The 27,612-nt window shown below is 38.7% G+C and overlaps 2 protein-coding genes across 7 annotated transcripts in view; one reads left to right on the forward strand and one right to left on the reverse strand.

Annotated features, from left to right (window-relative positions):
* Positions 1-2,487, reverse strand: part of ITGB3BP (integrin subunit beta 3 binding protein) — a 70,696-nt gene extending 68,209 nt beyond the window's left edge. For all 3 annotated transcript variants that reach the window (XM_058538211.1, XM_058538208.1, XM_058538209.1), the window contains exon 1: positions 2,351-2,487. In XM_058538211.1, coding sequence (XP_058394194.1) covers positions 2,351-2,355 — 5 coding nt within the window. In that variant the 5' untranslated portion in view covers positions 2,356-2,487. The remainder of the gene's footprint in view (positions 1-2,350) is intronic.
* Positions 2,488-2,635: 148 nt separating this feature from the next.
* Positions 2,636-27,612, forward strand: part of EFCAB7 (EF-hand calcium binding domain 7) — a 38,345-nt gene continuing 13,368 nt past the window's right edge. The window contains exons 1-9 of one of the 4 annotated variants that reach the window (XM_058538205.1): positions 2,636-2,735; positions 4,006-4,193; positions 7,867-8,078; positions 8,696-8,782; positions 9,360-9,555; positions 9,997-10,118; positions 21,011-21,152; positions 24,386-24,495; positions 26,792-26,949. In XM_058538205.1, coding sequence (XP_058394188.1) covers positions 4,007-4,193; positions 7,867-8,078; positions 8,696-8,782; positions 9,360-9,555; positions 9,997-10,118; positions 21,011-21,152; positions 24,386-24,495; positions 26,792-26,949 — 1,214 coding nt within the window. In that variant the 5' untranslated portion in view covers positions 2,636-2,735; position 4,006. Of the gene's footprint in view, positions 2,736-2,760; positions 2,802-3,693; positions 3,763-3,800; positions 4,194-7,866; positions 8,079-8,695; positions 8,783-9,359; positions 9,556-9,996; positions 10,119-21,010; positions 21,153-24,385; positions 24,496-26,791; positions 26,950-27,612 lie in introns of those variants that run through there. The other 3 variants (XM_058538204.1, XM_058538203.1, XM_058538207.1) reach the window with 3 other exon arrangements.

The raw sequence follows: 27,612 nt of genomic DNA on the forward strand, positions 1-27,612 counted from the left end.
CTTCCTCCACTTTATATGGGACGCCGCCACAGCATGGCTTACCAAGCAGTGCGTCGGTGCGCGCCCGGGGTTCCGAACCAGCGAACCCCGGGCCGCCGCAGCGGAGCGCGCGCACTTAACCGCTTGCGCCACCGGGGCGGCCCCCGCCAAGATGGCTTTTTGCAACACCATTTGTGACTTTGTAATTTCACCACACTGAAAAATAAGTTTACAAACAATGATGGAGAGCCTATACTAAAATGCCATTATGCTTTATACATTATCTAACCATTAATTTAGTCTTAAATCATTTTGCCAAAATATATAAACTCAGCAAAGTTGCTATACAGTCGGCCCTCCATATCTGCCGGTTCCGCACCCGTCAATCAAAAGGCCTATGATGGCTGCATCTGTACTGAACATGTACAGAATTTTTTTTGTCATTATTCCCTAAACAATGCAGTATAACAACTATTTACACAGCATTTACGTGGTATTAGGTATTGTAAGTAATCTAAAGATTATTTCAAGTATACAGCAGGATGTGCACAGGTTATATGCAAACGCTATGCCATTTTGTTTACAGGACTTGAGCACCTGCAGATTTGGATGGCAGGGGTCCTGGAACCAACCTCCCATCACTACAAGAGACAACTGTATATTTGGAATGTCAACTTCAACGCCATGTATTTATTGTCAGAATATACTTACTACAGATTCTCCTAATATAACATGTACCTGTCAATATGTTAAAAAAACAGTTGTCCAAAACTGTTAATAGTTAATAGCTTTTTGGTTCCCCACTACCTATTACAGAGCAGGAACCGAGCTCAGAAAGTATCACCACTTGTTAGGCACATACACCCCAGTTTCCACTGTATTCCTCCTCAGCAGGGATTTTTGTATACGTGCTAACCGGGTTATTTCTCTAGGGCAACAGAAGGGAGCCAAGTCTTGCTGCTTAATTCTGGGGAAAGGAAAACTTCTTCAATCATCCATAACTTATAAGGGTATAAGCAAAACACGTCTTTATTGACACCTATGTGCAGCACATCCTATTGGGTGCTGTTTCCTTCTCTGGAAAGTAGAAATAACAGCAGTCCCTACCCCCTAGCGCCCTTCTTTAGAATTCAACAACAAAAATGTAGGTCACCTGCTAAACAGTACTCAAATCATCCTTACAGACTCAATAAATGCAGGTTACGCTACCCCCCAAAAAAGGGGGTTTGTCTGCCCACGGCAAGGCATGCCAATAGTTAGGAGGCAAGGTGGTAGGAGAAAAGGGACTTTTTAATCACAGCTTGCTAGAAAGAGGGAAGATGGCCCATTAATGTCTAAAAAAACCATCTTAAGGGGCACAAAGCCTTACAGCAGTTACGTCAGCCCCTGGGTTACTGGGGCGGGGTTAGGAAGGTTGACCCTCAGGTGTTACAGAACAGACGGGAGCGCCACACCAGGTCTTCCAGTTGTCACTGATGATGGCTATCAGCACAGACTCTGTTCTGGGGTCATCACAGGTTCCATCTTACGGCAGCCGGGAGGGACATGCACACGCAGCGGTGGTGAAATCTGCAGAGCAGGCAGATCTGCGGCGCGTGCTGATCCGGCTGGCAGTCAGTCGGGGTCATTCAAGGCTCCAGCAGGGCTGCTCTTCTACAACGGCCTCCCTCGTGTGGACCGCCCTCATGTCGGCCTCCCTCACGTCCACCTCGTCTTGCGCGGATCGCTTACCTCCGCACACCCTCCCACCTTCCCGTCAACTCCTATTGGTACAAACACTTCCCGCGCTGCGACTTCGCATGTGCCCACACCTGCACGTGCCGGCGGAGTAAGTGACCCCGGCAGAGTCCAGGAGCGGACCCAGGCCGGGACACGGCGCGGCCGGCCGATGCCGCGTGTTGGACACGATCCCCCTCCCCGCAAACGCTTCTTTCCCGAGCTTAGCAAGTTTCTGGAGGACAGCAGTAAGGAGGGAGCGGAGCGCGGTCGGCGGGCGCTCGCCAGGCTGCACAGCCCTCACGGAACCGGCCACGCCTCCCGGTCCGAGGGCGGGAGCCCGTCCGGGACCCGGACGAGCCGCCTCGTGCAGGCGCCCGCCGGGTCCCGGGCGCCCCTGCGCCGTCCGTGCCCGGGAGGGGCGGGCACGCGGCAGCCGCCTCAGGCTGCACCCCTCAGCCCGCCCGGGGCCCCCCGAGTCCCGGGCGCCCCTGCGCCGTCCGTGCCCGGGAGGGGCGGGCACGTGGCAGCCGCCTCAGGCTGCTCCCGTCAGCCCGCCCGCGGCCACTCCTCCGGCCGCGGAGGCTCCGGGCAGGCGGGCGGCCCGGGAGCGGCCGAGGGGGTGAAGACGGGGCGGGCCACCCGACAGACCTACCGCATGTCCACCCTGCGGAAGCCTCGCCGCCGGACGACAGCCTCAGGGCCACCTTCCCAAAACACCGCCTCCCGGGAGACGCGCCGCCCAAAAAGCGCGCGCGAGCGACGCGGCGTCCCCCTCAACGCGGCCCGCCAGAAACACCCGCCGCGCCCCGCGGGCTCCGAGGGTCTGCGGGGAGAGGAGGGTCTACGCCCAGGACGGCCTCGAGCTCCCCCCGGGGACAGCACAGGACCCCCTCACGACTCCGGCAGGAACAGCCCCATGGAGAAGCACAGCGCCGTCTCCGTCCTCTCCGGATCTACCCTCCCTCGATTTCTAGCCGGACCGTTTGGGGCGATGCTCCGGCTCGTACTTCCGGCGGCGGCGAGGCGCGGTTGCCATGGTAACCAAGAGGCGGGCCGAGGCGGGGGGCGGTGAGCGCTCGCGGGCCGGTGAGGCGCGGCGGCAGGTACGCGCGGTCTTGGCCCCGCGGCCCTCCCTCTGTCCGCCGGTGCTCGTCCGGCTTCCCGGGAATGAGTCTGTGAACGAGGGGCCCGCCCCGAGGGACGGGACGTGGAACGGTCCTCTCGGGAGGGCAGGGCGGGGCCGTGTCCGGGCCTCGGACGCCGGAGCCGCGGTCCTCCGCTGGTTCGCGGGCCGTGTGGGGCGTGTTTGGGGCCGTTAGCGCGTGCGCCCTGCGCCCCCGGCCGTCCGGGCGGCGTCCGCCGGCGGCCCCGTGTCGGGAGGCGGGTCCGCGGGGTCCCGCGGGAACGCTTCCGCTGTGGGACGCTGCGGGGTGGCCGCCCCTGCCCCCGGGACGTTCACCTCGGCGGCCTGAGGAGCGTCTGCCGGGCCAGGGACGCGGGCCTGCGGGCTGCCGAGCCGGCGCGGTGCGCGAGTCCGGGCGGCCAGTGTCGTCAGTGGGCTGGGGCTGCGGCGCGCGGCTCTCGAGGGCACCCCGCTTGTGTCGTCGCCGAGCCGGGCGCATTCCGTTTGTCAGCTTGGGATGTGTCTGGAGCTCCGAGCTGGGAGGGCGGGCCGGGAGCTGAGGCCCCGGGGCTGTGGCCGGTGACCTGCGCAGAAGCCCCCGTTCGCGGCGCTGGGGCGGGAGCGCGAGCGCCTGCTGCTGTGGGACGGGCAGCAGTGCCCGGCCGCCGGGGCGGGGAAGCGCGAAGCCTCGCGGTCAGCGACGGGGCTCTGCGCCCCCACGGCGGTGCCGTACGGGGGGCTTGAGACGCAGCGGGTGAAGACGTGGCGCTGCGCGCGGAGACTCAGCGCGGGAGAGGCGGAGGGCGCGGCGGCCGTCACGCGGTGTCCGCGTTCTCGCCGCGGCTCCTCGAGGGCGGCCGGTGCGGGCACTGAGCTCCACGTGCCTGCGCGCTGGGCGCTGTCGTCGTCGTCCCGTCGTTGTTGCTTTGGCTCCCGTGCAGGTGTACACGCACATACACACACACATATACATATGTACACACAGTTGGAAACCAACTGCGGGAGCTGGGTTCTAGTTTAACGCATGATAATACAACCACGTGCGTGTTACAGTGTTCGTCTGTTTTTCCACGTGTAAAAACTTGAATGTCTTGATTTTTTTCCCCCATTGGAAAGGCAAGAGGACGTTTGCGTTCTGGGGGATTAACATTGACTAAAACAATTTTAAAATTATTTTCTAATAGAATGGCCATCAGTCCAGGAAGTGATGCAGGTTTCTCCAGTCAGAAATCAACGCCCTCAGAGAGTCCTCGAGCAAAGAGATTTCCACTAACTGAAGAGGAGATATTTTATATGAATTGTAGAGCTGCCTACTTCACTGTTTTTAAAAGCAGCTTAGAAAACATTATTTCTAAAGATCAACTTTACTTAGGTAAAATTTTTTTTAAAAATTTAAGTATTTTGCCTTATTTGTTGAAATCTAATAAGTCAGAAAGACTGGAACTAGAATTACGTTGTTGAATCATCCCAATTTCTTAGTGAAGCTTGAGCAATGAGACTACATTATGCTATTGTGCCATTTTATATGGTTACGTATTCTGGGAGCTTCAAAATAAAACTTTCCATGTTTTTACAGACTAGATTAGTATTTTTATAGCTTCCATCAATTACTTGCTTAAAAGTATTTTTTTTTTAATTCTCATTTTGGTATTTTAAGATTTATAATAGAATTAAAACACCTTTGGCATCTGAATCACTAGTCTGAATTTGACCTAGACTGGGGGAAATGTAAAGGATATATAAAAATGGGTTGAATGATTGTAAAAGAGAAGTATTAAGAAATAAGTGAAATTTTAAAAAAGAAGTAAAATTTTTGGTTTTTTTTTTTTTTTTTTTGGTTTTGGTTGGGAGGGTTGGTCTTTTTTTTGCTTCTCTCCATTATCGTATCTTAAATTCCTCTGGTTGCAGATATCCCCCACATCAATGAATTTGGACCTTGCCAGGTGTATCTGATGACTTGGAGGTCTTTAGTCTCAAAAGACAAACAATACCAGATAACACTTAATATTCATGTCAGTTTCATTGAGGCTAATAACTTTGTGAGTAGAGAAACTTATTTTTCCAACTTTGGAAGCAGTTTCCTTAAATAAAAAATCTAACAGGGACTGGCCCAGTGTCGTACTGGTTAAGTTCGCTCCACTTCAGTGGCCCGGGTTCGTGGGTTCGAATACCCAACGGGGACCTACACCATTCGTCAGCCGTGCTGTGGCGGCAACCCACATGCAGAGTAGAGGAAGATTGGCACAGATGTGGGCTTAGAGCTAAGCTTCCTCAAGCCAAAAGAGGAAGATGGGCAACAGACGTTAGCTCCCGGTGAATCTTCAGCAAAAAAAAAAATCTGACAGATTTAGCTTTAGAGTTCCTATTTTTTTTCCAACTTTAATAAATAATATGGGTATTATAGACTCATGTCAAAGCTTAAAGAAAACCCTGACAAAAGATCAGTATTTTGGTGTAAACTTTTAAATATCTTCAGTTACATAATGTTATTACTATTATTAGACTTAGATAATAGGCTCCAACTAACTCTATAAATGGAGATTAAAGTTAGGTTAGTAGGCTACTAAGTTATACCTATTTTTTAGATATGGGAATGTCTTCTTACTAAGTACGTGTTTTGGCATAATTAATTTTATTCTGAGAAAGTTCTGTAATTAACACTACAATTTTAAAATATTTTGTTATTGAAGATAGCAACAAGTGTATGCTGAGCTGCCACTTGTGGGAAAGAGTTCCGCACCTGTTTCCCCAAAGCTGGACGCAAAATACCGTTTTCTTTCACAATGACTTTTGGCTTCAAATCACAACTTCATTTATGTCCTACTTGTCTTTCCAGCTTTTAAAGGATGGAGCTTGGCTGGGAATGGAATCCTAACACATGTATGCCTTTTCCCTGATTCTCTTGATGAATTAAGGAATTGTCCATTTATACCCTAGGCAAGATGCTTACTTATCTTTTATTCCTAGGGCAGCATGGTAATAAGGGCTTTTGTCTGCATCCAAAATAAACCTGTGGAAATTTTTTAAAAAATCATATTATCTCCACTACGAATTTCCACAAAAGCTTTCTAGATGAATGGAAGATTCACCAGAGCTACAGCTTTTGTTAGCTCTGAAACTCACCTCTAGATGATGATCTTGTTTCTGTGCCAGCGTTTATCTACATATGATGCACTGGTGTAATCTGGAGGATAAGAACATTTCTCTTAGTCCGTGGACTTCTGATATGTTATTAACCATAAAACACGACCACAGGGCTGGCCCTGTGGCTTAGCGGTTAAGTGCGCATGCTCTACTACTGGTGGCCCGGGTTCGGATCCCAGGCGCGCACCGACGCACCACTTTTCCGGCCATGCTGTGGCCGCGTCCCATGTAAAGCAGCTAGAAGGATGTGCAGCTATGACATTACAACGATCTACTGGGGCTTTGGGGGAAAAAAATAGATAAATGAAATTATATAAAAAAAATGACCACAGGTAGCAATTTTACACTTCAGGTGTGGACTTCCTATTTAGATTATAAAACTTCTTAGAAACCAAGAAGTTTGTATCTCTGGAAAAAAAATCACCCTGTATTATGCTGTGCACAGTGAATGTTCAATATAATTGACTCATAAATGTCTGTGTTGATTACCCTGATCTGGTTCCTATTTCCTTGAGGATATGTCTTTAGTTAAATTATTTTATATATGTTAGTCCTTATTACATTAAATTGTAGAATATCCATATTATCGTTTTTTAGTGCTGATTGACAATGCACAGATCTCATGAAATCTCACCTAAGAAAGTTGGAAGTAGCAAATATAAGATTTTATAATAGAAGTTGGTAGCACAGTTCAGGACAATTATGCCTTTAAAAATTACGTTAATTCCTCCTATAGTGCTTAGGAAACTTATCACTGGTTCATTTTAGATGGTGCTAAGTCTTAATATGCAGGGATTTGTTTATTTGCAAATTACCAAGTTACTCCTATTCAATTGTACAAAATAGCTACACTTGTTTGAAGCCATTATATTTTAGTGTGGTATGACATATGCAAACTTACAAAGTGTTTCTTGTGTCGTAATTCTTCGCTTTTCATAGGTTTAAGGTCATGGCTTTTAAAATAGGAATTTCTGGGCCAGCCCTGTGGCTTAGCGGTTAAGTGCGCATGCTCCGCTGCTGGCGGCCCTGGTTCTGATCCCGGGCGCGCACCGACGCACCGCTTCTCTGGCCATGCTGAGGCCGCGTCCCGCATGCAGCAACTAGAGGGATGCGCAGCTATGACATACAACTATCTACTGGGGCTTTCAGGGGAAAAAATAAATAAATAAAATTATAAAAAAAATAAAATAGGAATTTCTTATGAACTGGTTATAGGACTATTTTTCAATGTTTTGGTTAAAAATGAAAAGTAATTTGACCATTGCATCTCTGTAATAGTCTTCTCCCAAAGTACGTTGACATTCTTGATTTTTAGCAGGGTTATAACTTCAAGTAGATACTTTTTGTGCATATATTTGACATTTGGGATATGATTAATTGTTCTTGAAACTCTGATATCTAGCAATGATGAACGTTTTAGCTATCGTGTCTTGTTGACAGTAATATTCTCAAACTAATAGTTTCCTCATTTCATTAAGATACTTGTTGAGCCAGAAGAAGTAATAATTTATACTTTTTGTGGTTATTCTAACATCCTCAAACAAGTGGATGATTGTTTTTAATATATATATATATTTTTTGCTCCAGGCACTCTTACGAAGTAAATCGGGTATTATCATTTAATTAAACTATGTAGATTGAGAAACAACTGTCAGAATAGGAAAAATCTATTTAATTCTGATATTAGTAAATCAAGAATCTTTAGCTGGTAACATAGATATTTTTCATTTTTGCAAGTCAGGCATACATTGATATCACTAGATTATCCACACCAAAGGTAGTATATTGGTATGTGTGAAGTTTTGTATAATATTGTAATATATAATGATTTAAAGAAAAAATACACTTGAATTCCAATTTCAGATGTTACTATAACAAATAATACTTGTTTTATTGGGCAGTTCTTCAGCATGCAGGAAGAAATCCATCCCAAAAGACCATTAATAAGTATTGGACTCCTCAAACTGCCAAACTGAATTTTGATGATTTTTGTGTAATTTTAAGGAAGGAAAAACCTACTTCAAAAGCAGAACTGCTAAAATCATTTAAGCAATTAGATGTAAATGATGATGGCTCCATTTTACACACTGACCTTTATAAACTTCTAACAAAGGTAAGATCTGTTTTGAATATGCATATTTTACAAAACAACTTAGAATCTAGCTCTGGCTACCAAAGTCCACATTAAAAATAACTATTTCATTGGCAGGTGAAATGAGTCATATATATGTTGTTTATAAAGTGCTTAAGCATCCTTTTGGATGAAAGGGGCTTTGTAAATAAAAGATAAGGTATAAAACTGAGCCCATGTTGCAATCCCCTTGTGCTCCTTTGCAGTTCTTTCTTTCCGAGAATTCTTTGTAAATCAGTGATAGGTTCATATGTGATAAGTAAAAGAGAAACAAAGTATAAATGGGATTAGGAATCCATTCTGTGTCTTGGTACAATGTGAGAAAGTATTACTCTAAATCAATAGTAGTTATTACTGAATCTATGATACACGTTGTTGAAATTTAGTAAACTGAAATTCACACTTTTACAAAATTTAACGAAATTGTGAAATTTTATTTTGTACAACAGTTTCATTCTTGCTTGATGTAATACTCATTCTGGGATTTATAATGAAACCATATATTCAAACTTGTGGAAAAGATTAAAATGAATTTCTACTCACCCTGTGCATAACAAAGTGATAGTCATGTTGCTTTAAAATAAATCTTGTTTTTTCAGAGAGGTGAGAAGATGACTCGAGAAGAAGTAAATGCCATAATAAATTTGGCTGATGTAAATGCTGATGGCAAGTTTGACTACATCAAGGTACATAAGCTCATATTGATGTAAATTTGCCTAATGTGTAGGAGAAGTATTTTTAAAGGGGCACTTCTTTTTAATGATGGCAGTGGCATACTTATGTTTTGTGTACTACCTGTACTTGAAATTTAATCTTCCCAGCCCCACAATTGTAATCTGATGACTGTGTTAAAAGTAATATAACCAAGTTAAAATACATGCATGTGCCCCCACACGCACGGACACACACAAACATAGAGACTTTCCTCAGAAATATGCTTTTTCTGGGGTGGAAGAATCATAAAAATTATTGAGAACAAACGCAAGTCTACACGTCTTGTAAAAAATAAATAAATCACCTCTCTTTGTGTAACATTTTATTTTCGCTCAGAGTATGACTTCCTCATTGAATCGTGGTTGCATTTCACTGGGTCACCTGAGGGTGGTCAATCTGATCCTAGAAAATAAAATGAGTAGTCTAGTTCAGTAGGAAATATATTCCATCTATCAGTCTATCCCTTGCCTACTAATGTGCATCTGTCTTCTGCACCCAAAGGTGTGACTGAATGTTTTACCCACTGGGCTCCTTTTTTATTTCCTGTAGTTTTGTAAATTATATCTGACAACCAATGAACAGTGTCTCAAAACTGCTGTAGAAAAACTAGAGGTTGACAGTAAACTGAAGCGTCAACATTTTGGAAGCCACATCGAAGCATCCCCTGAAAGGGACCCATCACCAGTACCAAAACCATCGCCTAGAATCATGAGAAAAACTGATGAGGAAACGTTCACAAATAAAGGTATTTACTTTTGACACTAAGAATTTCTTGATCAAGAATGGAGGGTCATATTCAGATAGATTTTTCCTTTCATCCTACCTTGTCAGTGATAAAACAAATGAGAATCCAACTTTTGTTAGCTACCGTTTCTAGACTCTCTTAGCTGTAAAAATCTGTTGAAGTAAAATTTTATTATGGAACTTGACTTGGCTATGCTTATTATACTTTATTAAAACTAGAGTTTCAGGCTAAAAGGTGACATGTTGTAATAAAGAATCTTATTAGCCCGTAAATTAGGGACCATTAAAGCCCGATAAATATAAAACTTCTGACTTTATTTCAATAGGAAGAACAAAGAGAACGAAGTGAATGCATCGGCCCTTTATACTACACTGTGTTTAGAAACAAGTCTCTTTGGCAACTTTTCGCAATATGAGACCAAATAACCATTACTCGTTACAGGTGACAACAGGGCTTCTTTACTGGCAACAACGAGAAAGTTCAAAACATCTGTCTCCTTCACAGTCACCATGGGTGCTAACAGTAACCGAAACTCAAAGTTAACTGAGCCAAACTCAGTAAAGGTATAGTATTTTAATTAATAGATATGACTTTTTTTGAAAAAAATTTGACTTTGTTAATAACTATGTGGTATCTACAGAGAACCGATAAAGTTTGTGAAATAATTCTTTGAGGTTTTCTGTGTATTGTAGCACTTCTACCTATAAGTCAGTTCTAATACTTTTGAAGTAAAAATGATGAATAAGAATATTATTAAAAGGTCTTCAGTTTGAAAATGGTGACTGTTCAATTTCCAAACTTGATGAATAGATTCTCTAATTATGTACTTTGCCAAGCAATTTTTTTGTTTTGTTTAACAAATACTTTGCATAGGTGTTTCTTATAAATAAATCATTCATTCAATATCAATTCCTATGGGAGAAAGATAACAAAGTCACTTTGCTAGGTCAATATTTTTAGAGTGTTAATATTGATCTTCTTCCTTTGTTTTCCCTGTCTAGACTCAACCTTTACTAGTTTTCTTTCAACAGAAAATAATAGCTACAGAAATATAAAACATTAACTGGAAACTGCTAGGATACGTTAAAAATGTGTACCTAGAGACTTCCGTAAAAGGGGGAAAAATGGTTATGACCACATACTATAACTGCTGTTAGAAAACTGAACTAATTGTTCTCAAGAGCTACATTTTTGTTTCAAATAACAACTCTGTATTTGTTATTGAACTCTGCAGTCCCTTATATCTTTAAATTGCTAGACAGTGATATTTATTCTATATTAAAATTTTAAAACATTATCTCCAAGGAATTTTCTTCAGACTGTTTAGGAATCTATACACCCTAAGCAATTTGGTGTACGTGTCGAGCGTGTTCACACACAATATTTAGTGTTCCAACAATATTATTTTCCACCAATGGAAGCTTGTATTTTGCAACTAAATCGAATGCTAATAAAATGAACTTAGTTAAATAATTATAGTTGACCTGATTCAAAAGTATAAACAAACATAATTTTAGCCAGTATAAAGAGAGATATAAATAAATATTAATATGGATTATATTAAAACCATAATAAGACTTTTTCTAGTGTCATGCTCTTGTTAATTGGGCTCATACCAATACAATTCTTTTAATTTAGTTCAACTCAACAAATAGTTACTGAAAAGATAATGTATGCCAGCTATTTTGCTTAATGTAAAATATGAGCCTTGAATTAAAACATAAAAATTTTCATTTGATTATTAACAATATATCAAGATAGTATAGCAGAGTGTTTCACTTATTTCTTCATTTATTCAACAAATATTTGAGTGACCACTCTGTGCCAAGCGCTGTTCTAGGTACCGATGAAGACCTTTGGATGGAGACAGACTTGTGTGACCTTTAGTAAGTTAGTCAGCAGCCCTTCTGAGTCTCAGTTTCCTTATCTATATAAATTGAGAATAACTATATTTAGTGTGTTTTTGAAAGATGTATATCATCTATCGTGTATAAAGCATTTAGCACAGTGCCAGGGACCTAGTATTAACTTTAATAAATAATAGCGTTGTTAATATTATTATAGAACTAAGAAATGACTGAAAGTCTTTGGGAATAATATGATGAAAGTATAGTCAGAGAAAAGTTATTCTACTATTGTATTATATATTGTGCACGGAGACCTCAAATTGGGGTGACTATCTGAGAGGCTGGTAGAGTTATCCAAATATAAAGGGATGACAGCTAGGCCCAAGGTGGTGCCTGAACATAGGAGGGAAGGGACAGATCTAACAGACAATGCCGGAATCAGTCTCTAGGCCATAGTGATTATATAACAAAAGACTACTTAAGTTTTGCATCTAAGACATCTAGAGCAGGGATGGTGCTGATGATAATTGGGATTTGATTAAAAGGTTCTAGGAGAACTTAATGATTAAAAGAAGATGGCATGTACTGTCAACTTTTAAATTGTGACTTTCATGTAAAATCCGATGTCTTTTGGAAATACTTGATAGCCTTCTTATTATTTACCTGACTTTTATATCCTATCTCTGGTCTTGATACTGCCCACTGTTGTTTACTATCTATTTCTTAGATGAGCTGAAATGAGTTTTTTCAAAATCTGTAACCCTTTTGTTTTTCAGCAGGATTGAGTTCTTTGCATTTGATTTGGAAGTTATTTTTTATAAATTTCATAAATTTTATATATTAAGTTTCATAACGACTCTGAGAAGTACTTGGTTATGAATATAGTTATTATATAATTTGTTTTCATCGAAATTGATAGAATAAGTGACTAAAAGAATTGTTAAATTAATTTTCTTCAAGTACTTTAAATCTGTTTTAAACAAGTTTGAGTATCTCAATTTCATGTGGAGTGAAGAAATATAGAATTGGGACAGAGAAGAAGGGTCTTTCAGAAATTAGAAAATTGTTGTAATGGGGTATGCATAAGCCAGATTTTAAACCATAAATCCACATGATTGGTAAAGGCCTGAATTACTGGAGGAAAATAAGACCCTTATAGGGACTATACGTGTATTTCTTTCTTTCTAAGACCATATGTAGGTACGGTATCACTATTCTTTTTTTAATCCTGAATTGTATCCATTTGCTTAGGTTTTGTAATGTGCAAGGAATGTCATGAATTTTTCTTTGAGAGAATAACTTCAATTGCCAGTCATGACAAGAATTAGAGAAAGCCCCAAACCATGAGTTATAAACTCTAGAAATGCACTATTTCCTATACAGACTCCTAATTAGAATATGCCTATGTTTTACATATACGTATATGTGTTGTGTAACACGTTATTCAACATATAACATATTCAACAATATACATGAATATGTTGTGCAACATGTTATATATGTGTGTATGTATATAACAATACAAATATACACATTTTAAACTTGAAGTGGTTGTCTAACTTAATTTTCGTGAAGGTTCCAAATAATTTTGTTACAAAAGTTTCTCATATTTTCAAAATGTTGATCAATTCATCAATTAGGTGGCAGTCCAAATCAGTTTTTCCCTTTATAAATTATCTATTTAACCTTTTGTTTTTAAGTATATACAGTTTATAATTCTTTAATAACAAAAAGTGCAGTGACTGTCTGTTTACTTCTCTTAACAAAAAGCAAATAGCGAAGTATGTGACATGGGATAGCTTTATAAAAAACAACAGTGATGATGATGATGATACATAAGTTCCTCCTCTGACTAAGTCTTGGCAGGTCTATTGCTTAATAATTCCACCTCACCTAAAACTTTAATAATAATAGAGAAGTGTAAGTCAAAACAAATTGTGTTTTCTACAGTGTTCCAAGAAAAATGTAACTTTACTGATATGTTTAAGGTTTTTGATAGCTAGAATTTTCAACTTTACTGTTTTTAGTTTGTGCTTCTCAGCATTTCCTTATACATTGTGAATGAAAATAAGTAAAATTTGTATATGACAAATAAATGAATTAATAGTTCTATTTCCTTTTATATGAGTTTACCTGAATTGGTAGAATATAGCACCACCTTATGCTGTATATAAGAATTACAAGTTACTATTTTATTTCTGCTTTATATTGTCAAAAAATTATATCATACGTGGAATTTCTTACTCTCATTCTAAAAATTTTTTTAAAACTCAGTCTTCTTCCATTTTTTTAATAATACTCAAGCTGTCAACTTAATCTATTATTATAGATTAATCCTTTCAAATTGATTTATTTGAATGAGCCAGCCAATTTGTCAGTGCTTTTTTCTTTTAATTCATAACATTTTAGTCTAAGTCCTAGAGAAAAAGCTTTGTGTTATTGAAAGTCTATTTGTTTTAAAGGAAATTTGGGTTGAATAAGCATTGTGTGTTTCATGTCTGGCAGATCTTAAAATTTTGAATGCTTCCTTTTAAACGGGAGAGCTACAAATTCTCCTAGTAATGTTATTTAGTTTTCAAAATAGTATGATGATTACACTGAAGTCTGGTTGATATAATAATGTGGCATTAATTTTACTTCTATTTTATAATAGCTGATGTCTTACTGTTTTCCAGCCTTATTAACTGTGTATTGTAGTATGCAGGTTGGTTACCTTTCCAAAGAAACTTACAGATTCCCTTTTACCTGCACCTTTTCTAGAATTAGAACTGAGGAAAGACCTCTAATAAAAATATTTAACCCACTTCCCAGCTAAATTTTATAAAGACATCTTCTGTCAGCCCGTGGTACTGCCCCCAGAAATACCGTAAGCACATGGAAAAATGTTTCCATCTTTGAGTTTCCCAAATGCCGCAAATTATGTTTACTACCAGTGTACCAGGGAAAGTGCATTATTTCTTTCCTATTTTTTTTTTCTTTTGGTGAGGAAGACTGGCCCTGAGCTAACATCCCTGCTGATCTTCCTCCACTTTATGTGGCATGCCGCCACAGCATGGCCTGACAAGTGGTACGTTTGTGCACACCCGGGATTCGAACCTGGGCCAACAGCAGCGGAGCGCGTGCACTTAACCGCTATGCCACGGGGCTGACCCCCAGAGTGCATTATTTCTTAGTTTCATTTCAACATTTTTTTTAACTCGGGGAGGGGGGCTGCTACACCCATGATTACGATACAAATTTAAGAAATTTCCAGCTACTAAAATCTAAATTTTTTTAGTAAGAAAACCAAATAATTATGTTTATTTTAATACTTAAATATATGGATAATTCCATATGATAATGCTTTATCATATTTTTATTATAATTTCACATACCGGAAGTTTCTTTAAATATTTTTAAAAAATCATGACAGATATTGAAGCGTGGAAAAGAACAGAATTTTGAATATAGCTGGTAGTTTGGAGAGAAAGTAAGGAGACCTAGGTTTCGGTTCTGGTCCTGCAATCAACAAGAATTGTGACCCAGGCATATCACTTTACTTTTCAGACTTTCGTCAATCAAAAGAGAAGTCTGGGCTGGGTTGCTTTTTAGACTTCTTCTACCTTTAATAGTCTGTAATTCTAAACCGGTATCCCTTACCATGCCAGATGAGTAAATATAAAATAAGATGTTCATAAAATATATTAGATGAAATTCTGTCTGATAATGCTATGGTCACAATTGATTGAAAGGAAAAAGTTCAAACTGTCTCGAAGAGTGACTTATCTAAATACCATATATCTTTCCTTTCTTCTCTATAGCAGTCATCTTTCAAGGTCAGGTTGACTATATTGAATAAAGCCAATTGGCTTTGAGGTAATGTCAGCATCTGTTGTTGGTCCATAATAGATCCCCATCCAAGAGATTTACAGAGAGGCTAAATGAAAGTCTGTACATACTCTTGCTTATCATTAATAGTACTTGAACTTTTGGCTCAAGCCCAAGTTTAAACCTCATTGTGTTATAATCTTGAATTTAGTACCCTAAGTATATTTTCTTTTGGAAACATGATCTAATGGTAAAAGTATTGATCCAAAAGTCTTAGACTCCAGACCTAATATTTCTACAAACTCCTTATAAAACTCTGAACCCGTATAACCTCTGGGTACCTCTATTTCTCTGTTTATTAAAATAACTAATTTATATCTACCCCACATTGCCTCATAGGGATGTTGTTGAAATATATATAGTGCCTTGTTTCTGCCATGGGCAATATACTTATGAAGATGATTTCCAATAATTTAGGGTCACGTGTTAATTTCTCAGAATTAAAAGTACTTGTATGTTTTATATTGCAAAGGTGTGACAATGCATGTGCTTAATTGATTGACTGAAAGCTTGAGTAATAGTTCAGCAATAACGGTAATTTCTTAAAATTTAATTTAAGAAGAAATCTCCAAAGAAAAGATGAATATAAAGATGGAAAATTTGGGCCAGCCCTTGTGGCCTAATGGTTAAGTTTGGTACGCTGCACTTCAGCAGCCCAGGTTCAGTTCCTGGCCGCAGACCTACACCATTCTTCTGTCAGTGGCTGTGCTATTGCGGTGGCTCACATACAAAAAGAGGAAGATTGGCAACAGATGTTAGCTCAGGGTCAACCTTCCTCTGCAAAAAAAAAAGGAAAACTTACATAAGGTGAAAAATAACCAAAACTGAACTAAAAGTAAATAGAGAAAATACACGCATCAAAGCTTACAAAGGGTGGTTAATATCTAAAATAGTCAAAAGAGTTTATTAAAATATGTAAGAAAAATACCAAGTCTGCAATAGAGCTACAAGAATAGGGGATGAATAGGCAGGTGATGCAAAGGAGACAAAAATAATAAATGTGTAGAAATGTTCAACGTTGCTAATAATCAGAGAAATTTAAATTAATGCAAAAATTATTACAATACCAACTTTTATTTATTGTTATATCATTTTTATTGGATTAATATAAATTAATGCAAAAACAATTACAATACCATATACAAAAATGTATGGAATACTATAATGAATATTTTATGTACCTACATCTGGCGTAAGAAATCATCCCCTACCACCCAATTTTTTAATACCACTACTGACTAAGTTATAGTAATGGCAAAATTATTATATTATACACCATCGGTAGTATTGTAAAATTGGCATCACTGTTTTGCAAAGCAATATGTGAACACGTCATTAACCTTAAAAATATACATACTTTTTGCCTAGAAGTTCTTCTGAAGGATATTATTCATCAGAAGAAAAACATTTAGACAAAATAGTATTCATTTTAGCATTATCTATACTGATGAGAAATTGGAAATGACCTAAATGTCCAACATTTTAGAAATAAGTAAGTAATGGTATACCACCTCAGTGGGTAATTATACAACCTGTTAAACTGAAAATTTGAATATTGCTTAGCAAAATCTTTTTCTTATTGTGATAAAACTTATATAACATAAAATTTACCATTTTGTTAATTTCTAATTGTACAGTTCTGTGGTATTAAATACATTCACATTGTTTTGTGACTATCACCACTATCTATCTCCAGAACTTTTTCATCATCCCCAACTGAAACTCTGTATCCATTAAACAATAACTCCCCATTTCTCCCTCCGCTCAGCTCCTGACATCCACTGTTCTACTTTCTGTCTCTGAATTTAACTACTCTAGGGACCTTATGTAAGTGGAATCATACAATATTTGTCCTTTTGTATCTGGCTTATTTCACTTAGCCTAATGTCCTTAAGATTCATCCATGTGCAGCATGTGTCAGAATTTCATTCCTTTTTAAGGCTGAGTAATATCTTACTCACATTTTGTTTATCCATTCATCCGCCAAAGGCCATTTGAATTCTTTCCATCTTTTGGCTATTGCGAATAATGTTGCTATGAAGATGGGTGTACAAATATCTGTTTGAGTCTGTGCTTTCAATTCTTTTGGGTATATACCCAGAAGTGGAATTGCTAGATCATATGGTAATTCTGTGTTTAATTTTTGGGAACTGCTAAACTGTTTTCCATAGTAGCTTGACCGTTTTACATTCCTACCAGCAAAGCACAAGGATTCCAGTTTCTCCATATCCTTGTCAGCACTTATTATTTTCTCTTTTTTTGATTATAGCCATCCTAGTAGACATAAACTGGTATTTCATGGTTCTGATTTGCATTTCCCTAATGAAGTGATGTCGAACATTTTTTCGTGTGCCTATTGGTCATCTGTGTGTCTTCTTTGGAGAAATATCTATTCAAGTGTTATGATCATTTTTTTAATTGAGTTTTTTGTTTTTTTGTTGTTGAGTTGTAGGAATTTTTAATATATTCTGGATATTAATCCGTTTTCAGATATGTGATTTGCAAATATTTTCTCCTATTCCGTGGGTTGCCTTTTCACTGTGTTAATAGTGCCCTTTGATGCACAAAGGTTTTTAATTTTAATGTAGTCCATTTTATCTACATATTCTTTTGTTGCCTGTACTTTTGGTGTCATATTCAAGAAATCATTGCCATATCCAGGGCCATGAAGCTTTTCCTGTATGTTTTCTTTTCAGAGTTTTATAGTTTTAGTACTTAGATTTAGGTCTTCAATCTATTTTGTGTTAATTTTTATATATGGTGTAAGGTAAGGGTCGGAATTAATTGTTTTGCCTGTGGATATCCATTTTTCTTGGCCCTGTTTGTTAAAAAGACTGTCCTTTCCCTCATTGAATGGTTTTGTTACCCTTGTTGAAAATTATTATTATTATTTTTTTTTTTTGTGAGGAAGATCAGCCCTGAGCTAACATCCATGCTAATCCTCCTCTTTTTGCTGAGGAAGACCGGCTCTGAGCTAACATCTATTGCCAATCCTCCTCCTTTTTTTTTTGTTTTCCCCCCAAAGCCCCAGTAGATAGTTGTATGTCATAGTTGCACATCCTTCTAGTTGCTGTATGTGGGACGCGGCCTCAGCATGGCCAGAGAAGCGGTGCATCGGTGCGCGCCCGGGATCCGAACCTGGGCCACCAGCAGCGGAGCATGCGCACCCAACTGCCAAGCCACGGGGCCGGCCCCTGTTGAAAATTATTTAATGATGTATGTGAGAGTTTATTTCTGGGCTATCTAATCTCTTCCTTTGGTTTATATATTTGTCTTTATGCCAGTACTGTACTGTTTTCATTACTGTAGCTTTGTAGTAAGTTTTGAAATCAAGAAGTGTGAGTCCCCCAACTTTGTTCTTCTCTTTCAATGGCAAAATGTTTTGGATATAACATTAAACAAATATAACATTTATAACATAAAATAGTGTTAATTAGAATGTAAAAAATAGGGCCGGCCCCATGGCTTAGCGGTTAAGTGCGCGTGCTCCACTACTGGCGGCCCGGGTTCAGATCCCGGGCGCGCACTGGCGCACCGGTTCTCCGGCCATGCTGAGGCTGCGTCCCACATACAGCAACTAGGAGGATGTGCAACTATGACATACAACTATCTACTGGGGCTTTGGGGGAAAAACAAAAAAAAAAGGAGAAGGATTGGCAATAGATGTTAGCTCAGAGCCGGTCTTCCTCAGCAAAAAGAGGAGGATTAGCATGGATGTTAGCTCAGGGCTGATCTTCCTCACAAAAAAAAAAAAGAGAGAGAGAGAAAAAAAAGAATGTAAAAAATAGGTTTTTAGGGGCCGGCCCCGTGGCTTAGCGATTAAGCGCGCGCGCTCCGCTGCTGGCGGCCTGGGTTCGGATCCCGGGCGCACACCGACGCACCGCTTCTCCGGCCATGCTGAGGCCGCGTCCCACATACAGCAACTAGAAGGATGTGCAACTATGACGTACAACAATCTACTGGGGCTTTGGGGGGAAAAAAATAAATAAATAAAATCTTTAAAAAAAAAAAAATAGGTTTTTATATAAGGCCAGCATTAGGAAGGATTACATAAAAACCAAACTAGGGTGTGGAACTATGGAGATTTTTTTTCCTATTTTTATTATTTTTTTTGTGTGTGGGGAAGATCAGCCCTGAGCTAACATCCATGCCAATCCTCCTCTTTTTTGCTGAGGAAGACCAGCTCTGAGCTAACATCTATTGCCAACCCTCCTCCTTTTTTTCCCTTTTTCTCCCCAAAGCCCCAGTAGATAGTGCTATGTTGTAGCTGCACATCCTTCTAGTTGCTGTATGTGGGACGCCGCCTCAGCATGGCCGGAGAAGCGGTGCGTCGGTGCGTGCCCGGGATCCGAACCCGGGCCACCAGTAGCGGAGCGAGTGCACTTAACCACTAAGCCATGGGGCTGGCCCCTTTTTTCCTATTTTTAAATTTCCACTTTTAAATGTATTTTGGCGCTGTGTAAATAATATAAAATATGAAAATAATTATGATTTATATAATATAAAAATGATGTGTAAGTACATGTTAGGATAATTTAGCCTTTAAAATGAGTGAGAAATCAATCTCAATGTAAATTATGTTTGTTTTTGCCTTTTCAGTGCCATAGTATATCCTTCTATAATGGATTAATAATATGTTTGATATTATTATATTATTGTTATACAGCTAACGTACACCTTTTCAGTGATTATCTTAATATCATTAAAGCCTTGAGCTTATTATCTAAATACGCTTAGAGATAATTTTTGAAAATCATCCTTTAAAGTCACTTCAAAACCTCATTAATTCTCTATTTTTGGAAGTCATTAGGAGTAGAGCAGAAATATGTCTTACATTTTAGGTAGGCAAGCCAACTAGTGGTAAAGTGGAAATTTTGCATGCATCTATGGTATTGGCGCAATTTCTCATACCTTCAATAAAGAATCCTTTACTTTCTGCATAAGGTGCCATCTTCAAGTTTTACCTTTAGTTCTGAGATCCCATGTAGACGTCTAAGTTTGGACTAGGAGATCTAGGGTTTGGCTAGAGCAAGAGGTGGTGGAGTCAGTCTTATAGAAAGGTCTTTCAAAAGTGATGTTTCTCAGCGTTTTGGTATAGCTGTGAAACTTGTCCAGTGTTCTCTTAGTTACCTAGACTTGAAACGTGTATTTTGGTTGTCACATATTTTATCTCTTAAATACGAAGTCTTATCTCTTTCTTTCAACACATCAGTTTTAGTGGTCCTTACTTCTTCATTCTTACTGTGCTCTAAGCGCTAATCACCTGATTATTGCAACTCGTTTTTTTATTACTTTAATACTTCTCCAGCTGTCATGAATTTTATTTTTCTTTATTTCTTCTCTCCATTATGTCTTTTCCTCACTTTTCATTATCTAAATGCTGCTGATCCTTCAAGCTACAGTTCATGGATTGCCTTCTCAGTTTATATTGATGCCCCGCATCAGTCAGATGATAAGCATTTATTGAGCACCTACGGTGTGCCAGGCACTATTTTGGGAACTGTAATATAATATTATTTTGCATATATAATTCTTCTTTTGTCCTAACCATGTACTACTGTCAATTATAATCGAATTGTGTCATGCCTATTTTTAATCTCTTAATGACATTGCAAATTCCTGGAGAGCAATGGCTCTATTTGACATTTCTTTTATATCCTCCTCAAGTTTCTCCTCATTGCTATACCTGCTGGAAACATTTACTAAATACTGTGTGAAAAAAATTTTTTTCTTCATTTCAGGAGTGGCAATGTGTACAGTCAAAAGGTTGCTTTTTCTTGGAAGAAGATGGTGAAATTATTAGTCATCAATACAGGATGCAGATAGCTCAGAGATCCATGGTTTATTTAACAATTAAGCCATTAAACCTGAGTCAAGTTGAAGGCAAGTTTAAATTTTCTGTTTATTTTTTAAAATATCAATTTATGCCCTCTTTGAAAATACTTTTGTAGGTATTTGGTAGTCCCAGTTAATGAAGAAAATAATCTGCCTAAGAAACATATGGTTACACACATTTAAAGAAAGAAAGAGTTAGTTTATACATTGACTGTGTTATTGCATTATGCAAAGCAAGTAAAATGCTTTTTGTATATGTTTAAAGCATGTTTTATTTTAATTCATTTAAAAACAAGAACAAAATGTTACCTGCTTTCCTCATGATGTAGAATGAACTTTTTATTTGCTAATTTATCCTTAACTTTTTCCATTTATCAATTTTTAAAATTAATGTGTTTAAGAGAAGTTCTATAGGAGCATAATTTGGGGCAATATGAACCGCAAGTAATTTTGAATACCTTCAAAGTCCTATCCTTATTAATAATCTTTGCATTCATGATAATATTCTCTTTTTTACACGAATGCTACATAAAATTAATAATTTCCTAGAGTCCAAAGTGGTTATTATGTAATTTTTAATTAGTAAAAGTGTCTATAAGCGTGCTCTCCCTGGATATCCTTTTAATGTTGATTGTTCTAAATATCATTTTTATTTTTCTTTTATTATGTTTACATATAAACATTTTCATACTAAAGTATTCTTCCCCACTCTCATTCTTTTTCCCTCCTTAAACAGAGATTCTGAAAGTTTTCACTGTGTATCTTATAGGATACTTACAACATTTGATAGTTAATACTTTTAAATGACAATTTTTCAGATAAAAGTTATCAAGATAGGCGTGCAAATTCAATGTAGTTGTTAATTCTCTGTATTCTTACAAAGCAGATTGCTTTATTCATTGATTTAGCAAATATTTATTAAGGGTCTTCTATACTAAGTATCATTTAGGTGCTTAGGATACATCAGAGGATAAAAAAGACAAAAATCTCTGCCCCTATGAACTTATATAACAAACAATAAATAATAAACATAATAAATAGTAAATGACATTTTATGTTAGAAGGTGATAAGTGCTATGGGGAAAACATTGAGGGAAAAGGGCATTATGAATGCTGAGAGAATATGGGTTGCCAGTGAAATGGAGTGGTTAGTGTATGCTTCATTAAGAAGTTGACATTTGAGCAAAGACGTTGAAAAAGGTGTGTTAATTATCAACTGCTGCATAACAAACTACCAAAAACTCAGTGGCTTAAAACAGACATTTGTTCGCTCATGAGCAAGTCTGCTGGACAGTTCTTTTGATCTGAGCCAGGCTTGGCTTTTCTGTAGGGCTCGCTCATGCATGCATCTGTAGTCAACTGATCTTGGCTGGGTGCTCCTCTGTATAGGGTCTCAGCTGAGACAACTTGACTCTGCCTCATATAATCTCTTATCCCCTAGTAAGTTAGCCTGGACTTGTTCTCATGGTGCAACAGAGATCTGAGAGAGAATACAGAAGCACCATAGGACCTCCTGAGCTCAGAACTGCCACGTTACTTCTGTTACATTCTGTTGTTCACAGCAAGTCACAAGGCAAGTCCAGATTTATAAGGTGGAGAAATAGACTTGACCTCTTGGTGGAGGAACTGCAAAGTCACATTGCAAAGGACTGTGGATACAGAGAGGGATAGCCGTGTTTGCTGTCTTCCACAGAAAGCAAAGGAGTGAGCTCCGTGGATGTAGGCGTGATGGAAGGGATGGGTGACGAGTGGAGGAGGTGGCAGAGCATTCCAGGTAGAGGCTCTGAGGTGCGAGTGTGCCTGGTGTTAGAAGAACAGCATGGTGGCTAGAATGAAGTAAGTAAGGAGGCAGTAGTAGGAAGTGAAAACAAGGAGGAACAAGGACAAATCAGGTAGTTTTGTTTTTGCTATAATGAGGCCTTGGGCTTTTACTCTGAGAGAAATGAGAAACTTTAGGAGGATTTATCCCATGGCTGCCATCAAAATTTTTTCTTTATCTTTGGTTTTCAACAGTTTGAATGTATGTCTAGGTGTATTTTCTTTTTCTTGTTTATGCTGTTATTGGGTTTCTTTTGGTATTCACCCTGCTTGGGACTCGCTGAGTTTGTTGGATTTATGGCTTGTTGTCTTTCATTATTTTTAGAAAAATTTCTACCTTCATTTCTTCAAATATTTCTTGTGCCTTTTCTCCTCTTCTGCTTTTGTGGTACCTGACATCTTGTCCTCCTCTGCTCCACCACAGATAAGCCAGAGCTTGCATCTCATCTCTCCTTGGAAAAGTCTGTCTTTCCTTGGATTTCTTGCTGCTTGGTTGCCCTGTGACCTCAGCTCTGAAGGGTTCAAGAAAAGTTATGATTTTGTGGTTCATGCACTTTTTCTTATTGTTAGGGTGGGAGCAACTCTTCCAACTCTCTACTCCATGAGAGGATTTTGAGTAGAGACAGGAGATAATCTGACTTATATTTTGACAAGAGCAGTCAGATTGCTGTATTGAGAATAGACTGAAGGGTCCTCAGGAGAAAGCAAGGAGTCCAGATAGGATGCTATTGCGGAGTTCTGGGAGAGGACTGATGGTGCTTTGAACCGGAAAGTAGAGGGGCTGAGAAATAGATTCTGGATGTATTTTGAAGGTTGAACCATAGGATTTACTGAGGATTGGTTATGATATGTGAAAGAAGAAAAAAGTTCAAGATGATTTCTGGCTTGAGCAACCAGAAGGAATGAGTTACTATTAACTGAGATAGAGAAGAGTGTAGATGGACGGGTTTTTTTAAGGGGTTGTGGAAGGCCAGTTTTAGATACGTAAATCCAAGTGGAAATGTCAAATAGGCAGTTGGTTATGTGGATCTAATGTTCAGAGGAAACGTCTTAGCTGGAGGTAAACATTTTGGAGTTGTCAGCACATAGACGTGTCTGACATCTCTTCCTCCTATGCTTCTCCACAGGTAAGTCAGTCCTGGCATCCCATCTCTCTTTGAAATGGTTTGTTTTTCCTTGAATTTCAGGCTACTTGGTTGCCCTGCAACTTCAACCCTCTGATGAGTTCAAGAAAAGTTATAATTTTTAGGAAGTGTGTATATAGAGAATGTTTCTAACAAGGTTACTGTATATAGGTATGTGCCTTATTGCAAATGCTGTGATGTTTACATATAAAAATGGGATGTGTATTTCTAAAAAAAAAAACAATCCAAAGAGGAAAGTAAGCACTAACTTCTTTTTTAGATAGGAAAGAGTAAGTAGTGATTGCTTATTTTAAGATGTTTGGGTTTTTTTGTTTATAGGAAAACCATCCCCTTGGTTATCAGTTGATACTACCTTGTATATTCTTAAGGAAAATGAAAGTCAAGCAAATCTACAGCTCATGTGTTTTACTGAACTACGAAATGGAGAAGTATACATATTTATTTTCTAATGTTTAATTTAAAAATATAGTATGAACCCATTTGGGGAAAATAATAGTTTTTCTATATTTATTATTTTTTAACTTTTGTCTCTTCCCTTCCAGTTAAGATATATACAGTACTTAAACACTATGCATATTACATATGTTTTATTACTTGTGAAGGAATGTTTCTTGTTTGCCGAGATTTAAGAATTGAGGATTGATTGGCAGTCTTGGTTTCATAACTTATAAATTGTGTGACATTGTACTTCACTTTCCTCTTCTCTAAATGCCCTGATGTCTCACATGTGAATTTTTTTTGTTATACTCAGTAAAAATGATTGATGCCAGTGGATTTTGTTCCTCCTAAATATAAGCAATTCAGGACTTTGAAAAAGTTGCTTTAGATGTTTGTCTTACTTAAACTACTACTGCAAAAAGGAGAAACTTCAAGATTACTATCCTCAGGCTTGACTCGTATTATAGGGTTCAAAAATAGATTGATCTGAAGAAATGCTTTTAAATGATTTTATATGTTGCCCATGGGGTTGTTCTGACCTTTTCTAATTATATATTTACTCAGAGGCCAAATATGTGAGGCAGATATATAAATGTGGCTATTTATTTTATGAGGACTACAAAATACATCTGCTACACAACAACAGGAATAATACTATTCAAGGGCTTACTGCAATATCATATTTAATCTTTATATAGGTCCGAAGACAGACAAACATTTCCCTGATGGAATGTTATATAAAAGTCTTTATTGTAGGCTTCCTAACAGACAAGAATACTTATAGGCAAGAAACAAATAAAATGACAGAAGTTAATGTTTTGACTGAACTCTTCTTCAGAACTGACTAGAAAGTTAAGTTCAAGATAAAGCATTGTATAAAACAATAGCTTTTCCCATTTTGTTTTGGATAAAATTACTTTCTTATGAGATTGCATGTGTAAAAATGTTAGTACATAGCAAGCCTGTAATAAAGTTTGAATGAATTTCTATTTGCCTCTTTATATAGGCTTCTGTTTATCTGTAATATGTCATATTTTTTTATTTTTAGTTTTAGTTTCACAATTATTTTCTTTAAGAAGAGTTTTGTGCCTGTGAAAGACTTTGCATTTGCCATCCACAGTGGCAGTACAAAATTATATGTGGTGATAAGGGAGGTTCATGGGATAACATATATTAGGAAGCAGCAAGAACTGCTTTTGACTCCTGGATATCATTCTGCATCTGGCTAATCTAAAAGATTGTGGTTTCCAAAGGATGACCCTCAGTTTTATTGGATTGCTTCTTGTATCAAAATAGAACGTGGTCACTTTAGGGTGATTATGGTTCTTCTGACTTGTGAGGGCAGAAATAGAGCTGAACCCAAAATTCAGATGAGCAACTTTATTTTGTATGAGTCACCAGGATAACCTAAAATATACTTCAATTTTGAAAGGAGTTTTTGAACACAATACCAGACAGAATTCTCTAGGGCTCTTCTGTGCTGAAGGGCGAATAGCTATTTGCTTAGCTATTATACGTAACTAGAAAATGCTTAGATTTAATACATTTGACAGAGACAACCCCTAGGTTTTATAGAAAGCCATTGGGGTCCAGCAAGCACCTAGAAGGTCCATGGAGAGAGACCATTTTGCTTGCTTTTATAGAACAGGAGAGTAAAATATTTTGCCATACAAATGTCCTGGTGCTCATTATAAATATCCTGTGATGGAAAAGAATTTTGTATAAGGTAGGTTTATCTGGAATTCTGCCATCTTGTTTTGTAGTCCGTATTACATAAATAATAGTAAAATTCCAGTGCTTTTGCCCACATAATTGGACTCTTACAAGTATGGCTAATTCATACAAATAGTGAACTCTTTTAAAATATATTTAATTTTTATTTTGTGTCATTGAAATCTTATTACAAATCATATATTTAAATCAAATTAGTGAACTGTAACATGGAAAAAGTATTCTAGGATTTCTGTCTTTGCTTCCTATTGAAGATATTTGCATTACAAACATTTTTGAAGATTAATGGGGAAGATTTAGAAGTTATATAACTTCTTACCTGTTATAGTTTTAGGTATTTGTTTTTAAAATATATAAAGAACTACATCTGATGGTCTTGTACTAGGGTTACCATTAACAAAAAGATTTTGAAGCCTGTAAAAGATTGATAGAACCATAATAGAAGTGGTGAAAATTGATTAAAAATTACTTCTAATGCTTCCCTTTCAGAAGAAAGATTAAAAGTTATTAAGACTCATGGTGGTGGTTGTTTTCCTTTAATTCTTTTGAGAAAAGGTGTTTGGGTGGACTGGTGAACTAGGACCTGGAATGTACTGGTTAATTCCTTCCACAACTGGCTGTAGGCTGAGGAAAGAAGTAAAACCAATAACAGAAGAAGCCCAGCTTGTGTATAGAGATGAAACGGGGGAATTATTTCTTACACAGGAATTTAGGTAAGTTTTGTTTATTAAGGTTAGAACTGTAACATCTAGACTGGATATATATCAGTAGTCTGCTTTCCATCCTTTCCTTTGGCCAGCTGCCACCCTCACCCTTAGACTGTAATTCAATAACTCAGCTCATTCACTAGGCGTCTGAAAGTGATCTTCCATTCACGAGTCTGGGATTGCCATTCATTTCTGGGTTCCACACGTTTGGCAAGTCAACCTGAGTCACATCTACCGATTTTTCCCCCACTAGATACTGCCTTAGAAATAGATCTTGCTGGGCCGGCCCCGTGGCTTAGCAGTTGAGTGCACGCGCTCCGCTGCTGGCTGCCCGGGTTCAGATCCCGGGCGCGCACCGACGCACTGCTTGTCCGGGCGTGCTGAGGCCGCGTCCCACATACAGCAACTAGAAGGATGTGCAGCTAGGACCTACAACTATCTACTGGGGCTTTGGGGGAAAAAAATAAAATAAATAAAATTTAAAAAAAAACAAAAGAAATAGATCCTGCTGATTGCAGTGTTGACTCAGATAACTGTCAAATATGAAATCCAGACACTTTGGTAGTTCTCCCATGCCCTAGATACACCCAATAAGATCTGGTAGACAGGAAGAAGAAAGTAGATTGGAGAAGGGAGAAGAGAAGAAAGGAACTGCTGTTGGCTGAGTTC

The sequence above is a fragment of the Diceros bicornis genome, chromosome 4 (genome assembly GCF_020826845.1).
Source record: "Diceros bicornis minor isolate mBicDic1 chromosome 4, mDicBic1.mat.cur, whole genome shotgun sequence".
Taxonomy (NCBI): Eukaryota; Metazoa; Chordata; class Mammalia; order Perissodactyla; family Rhinocerotidae; genus Diceros; species Diceros bicornis.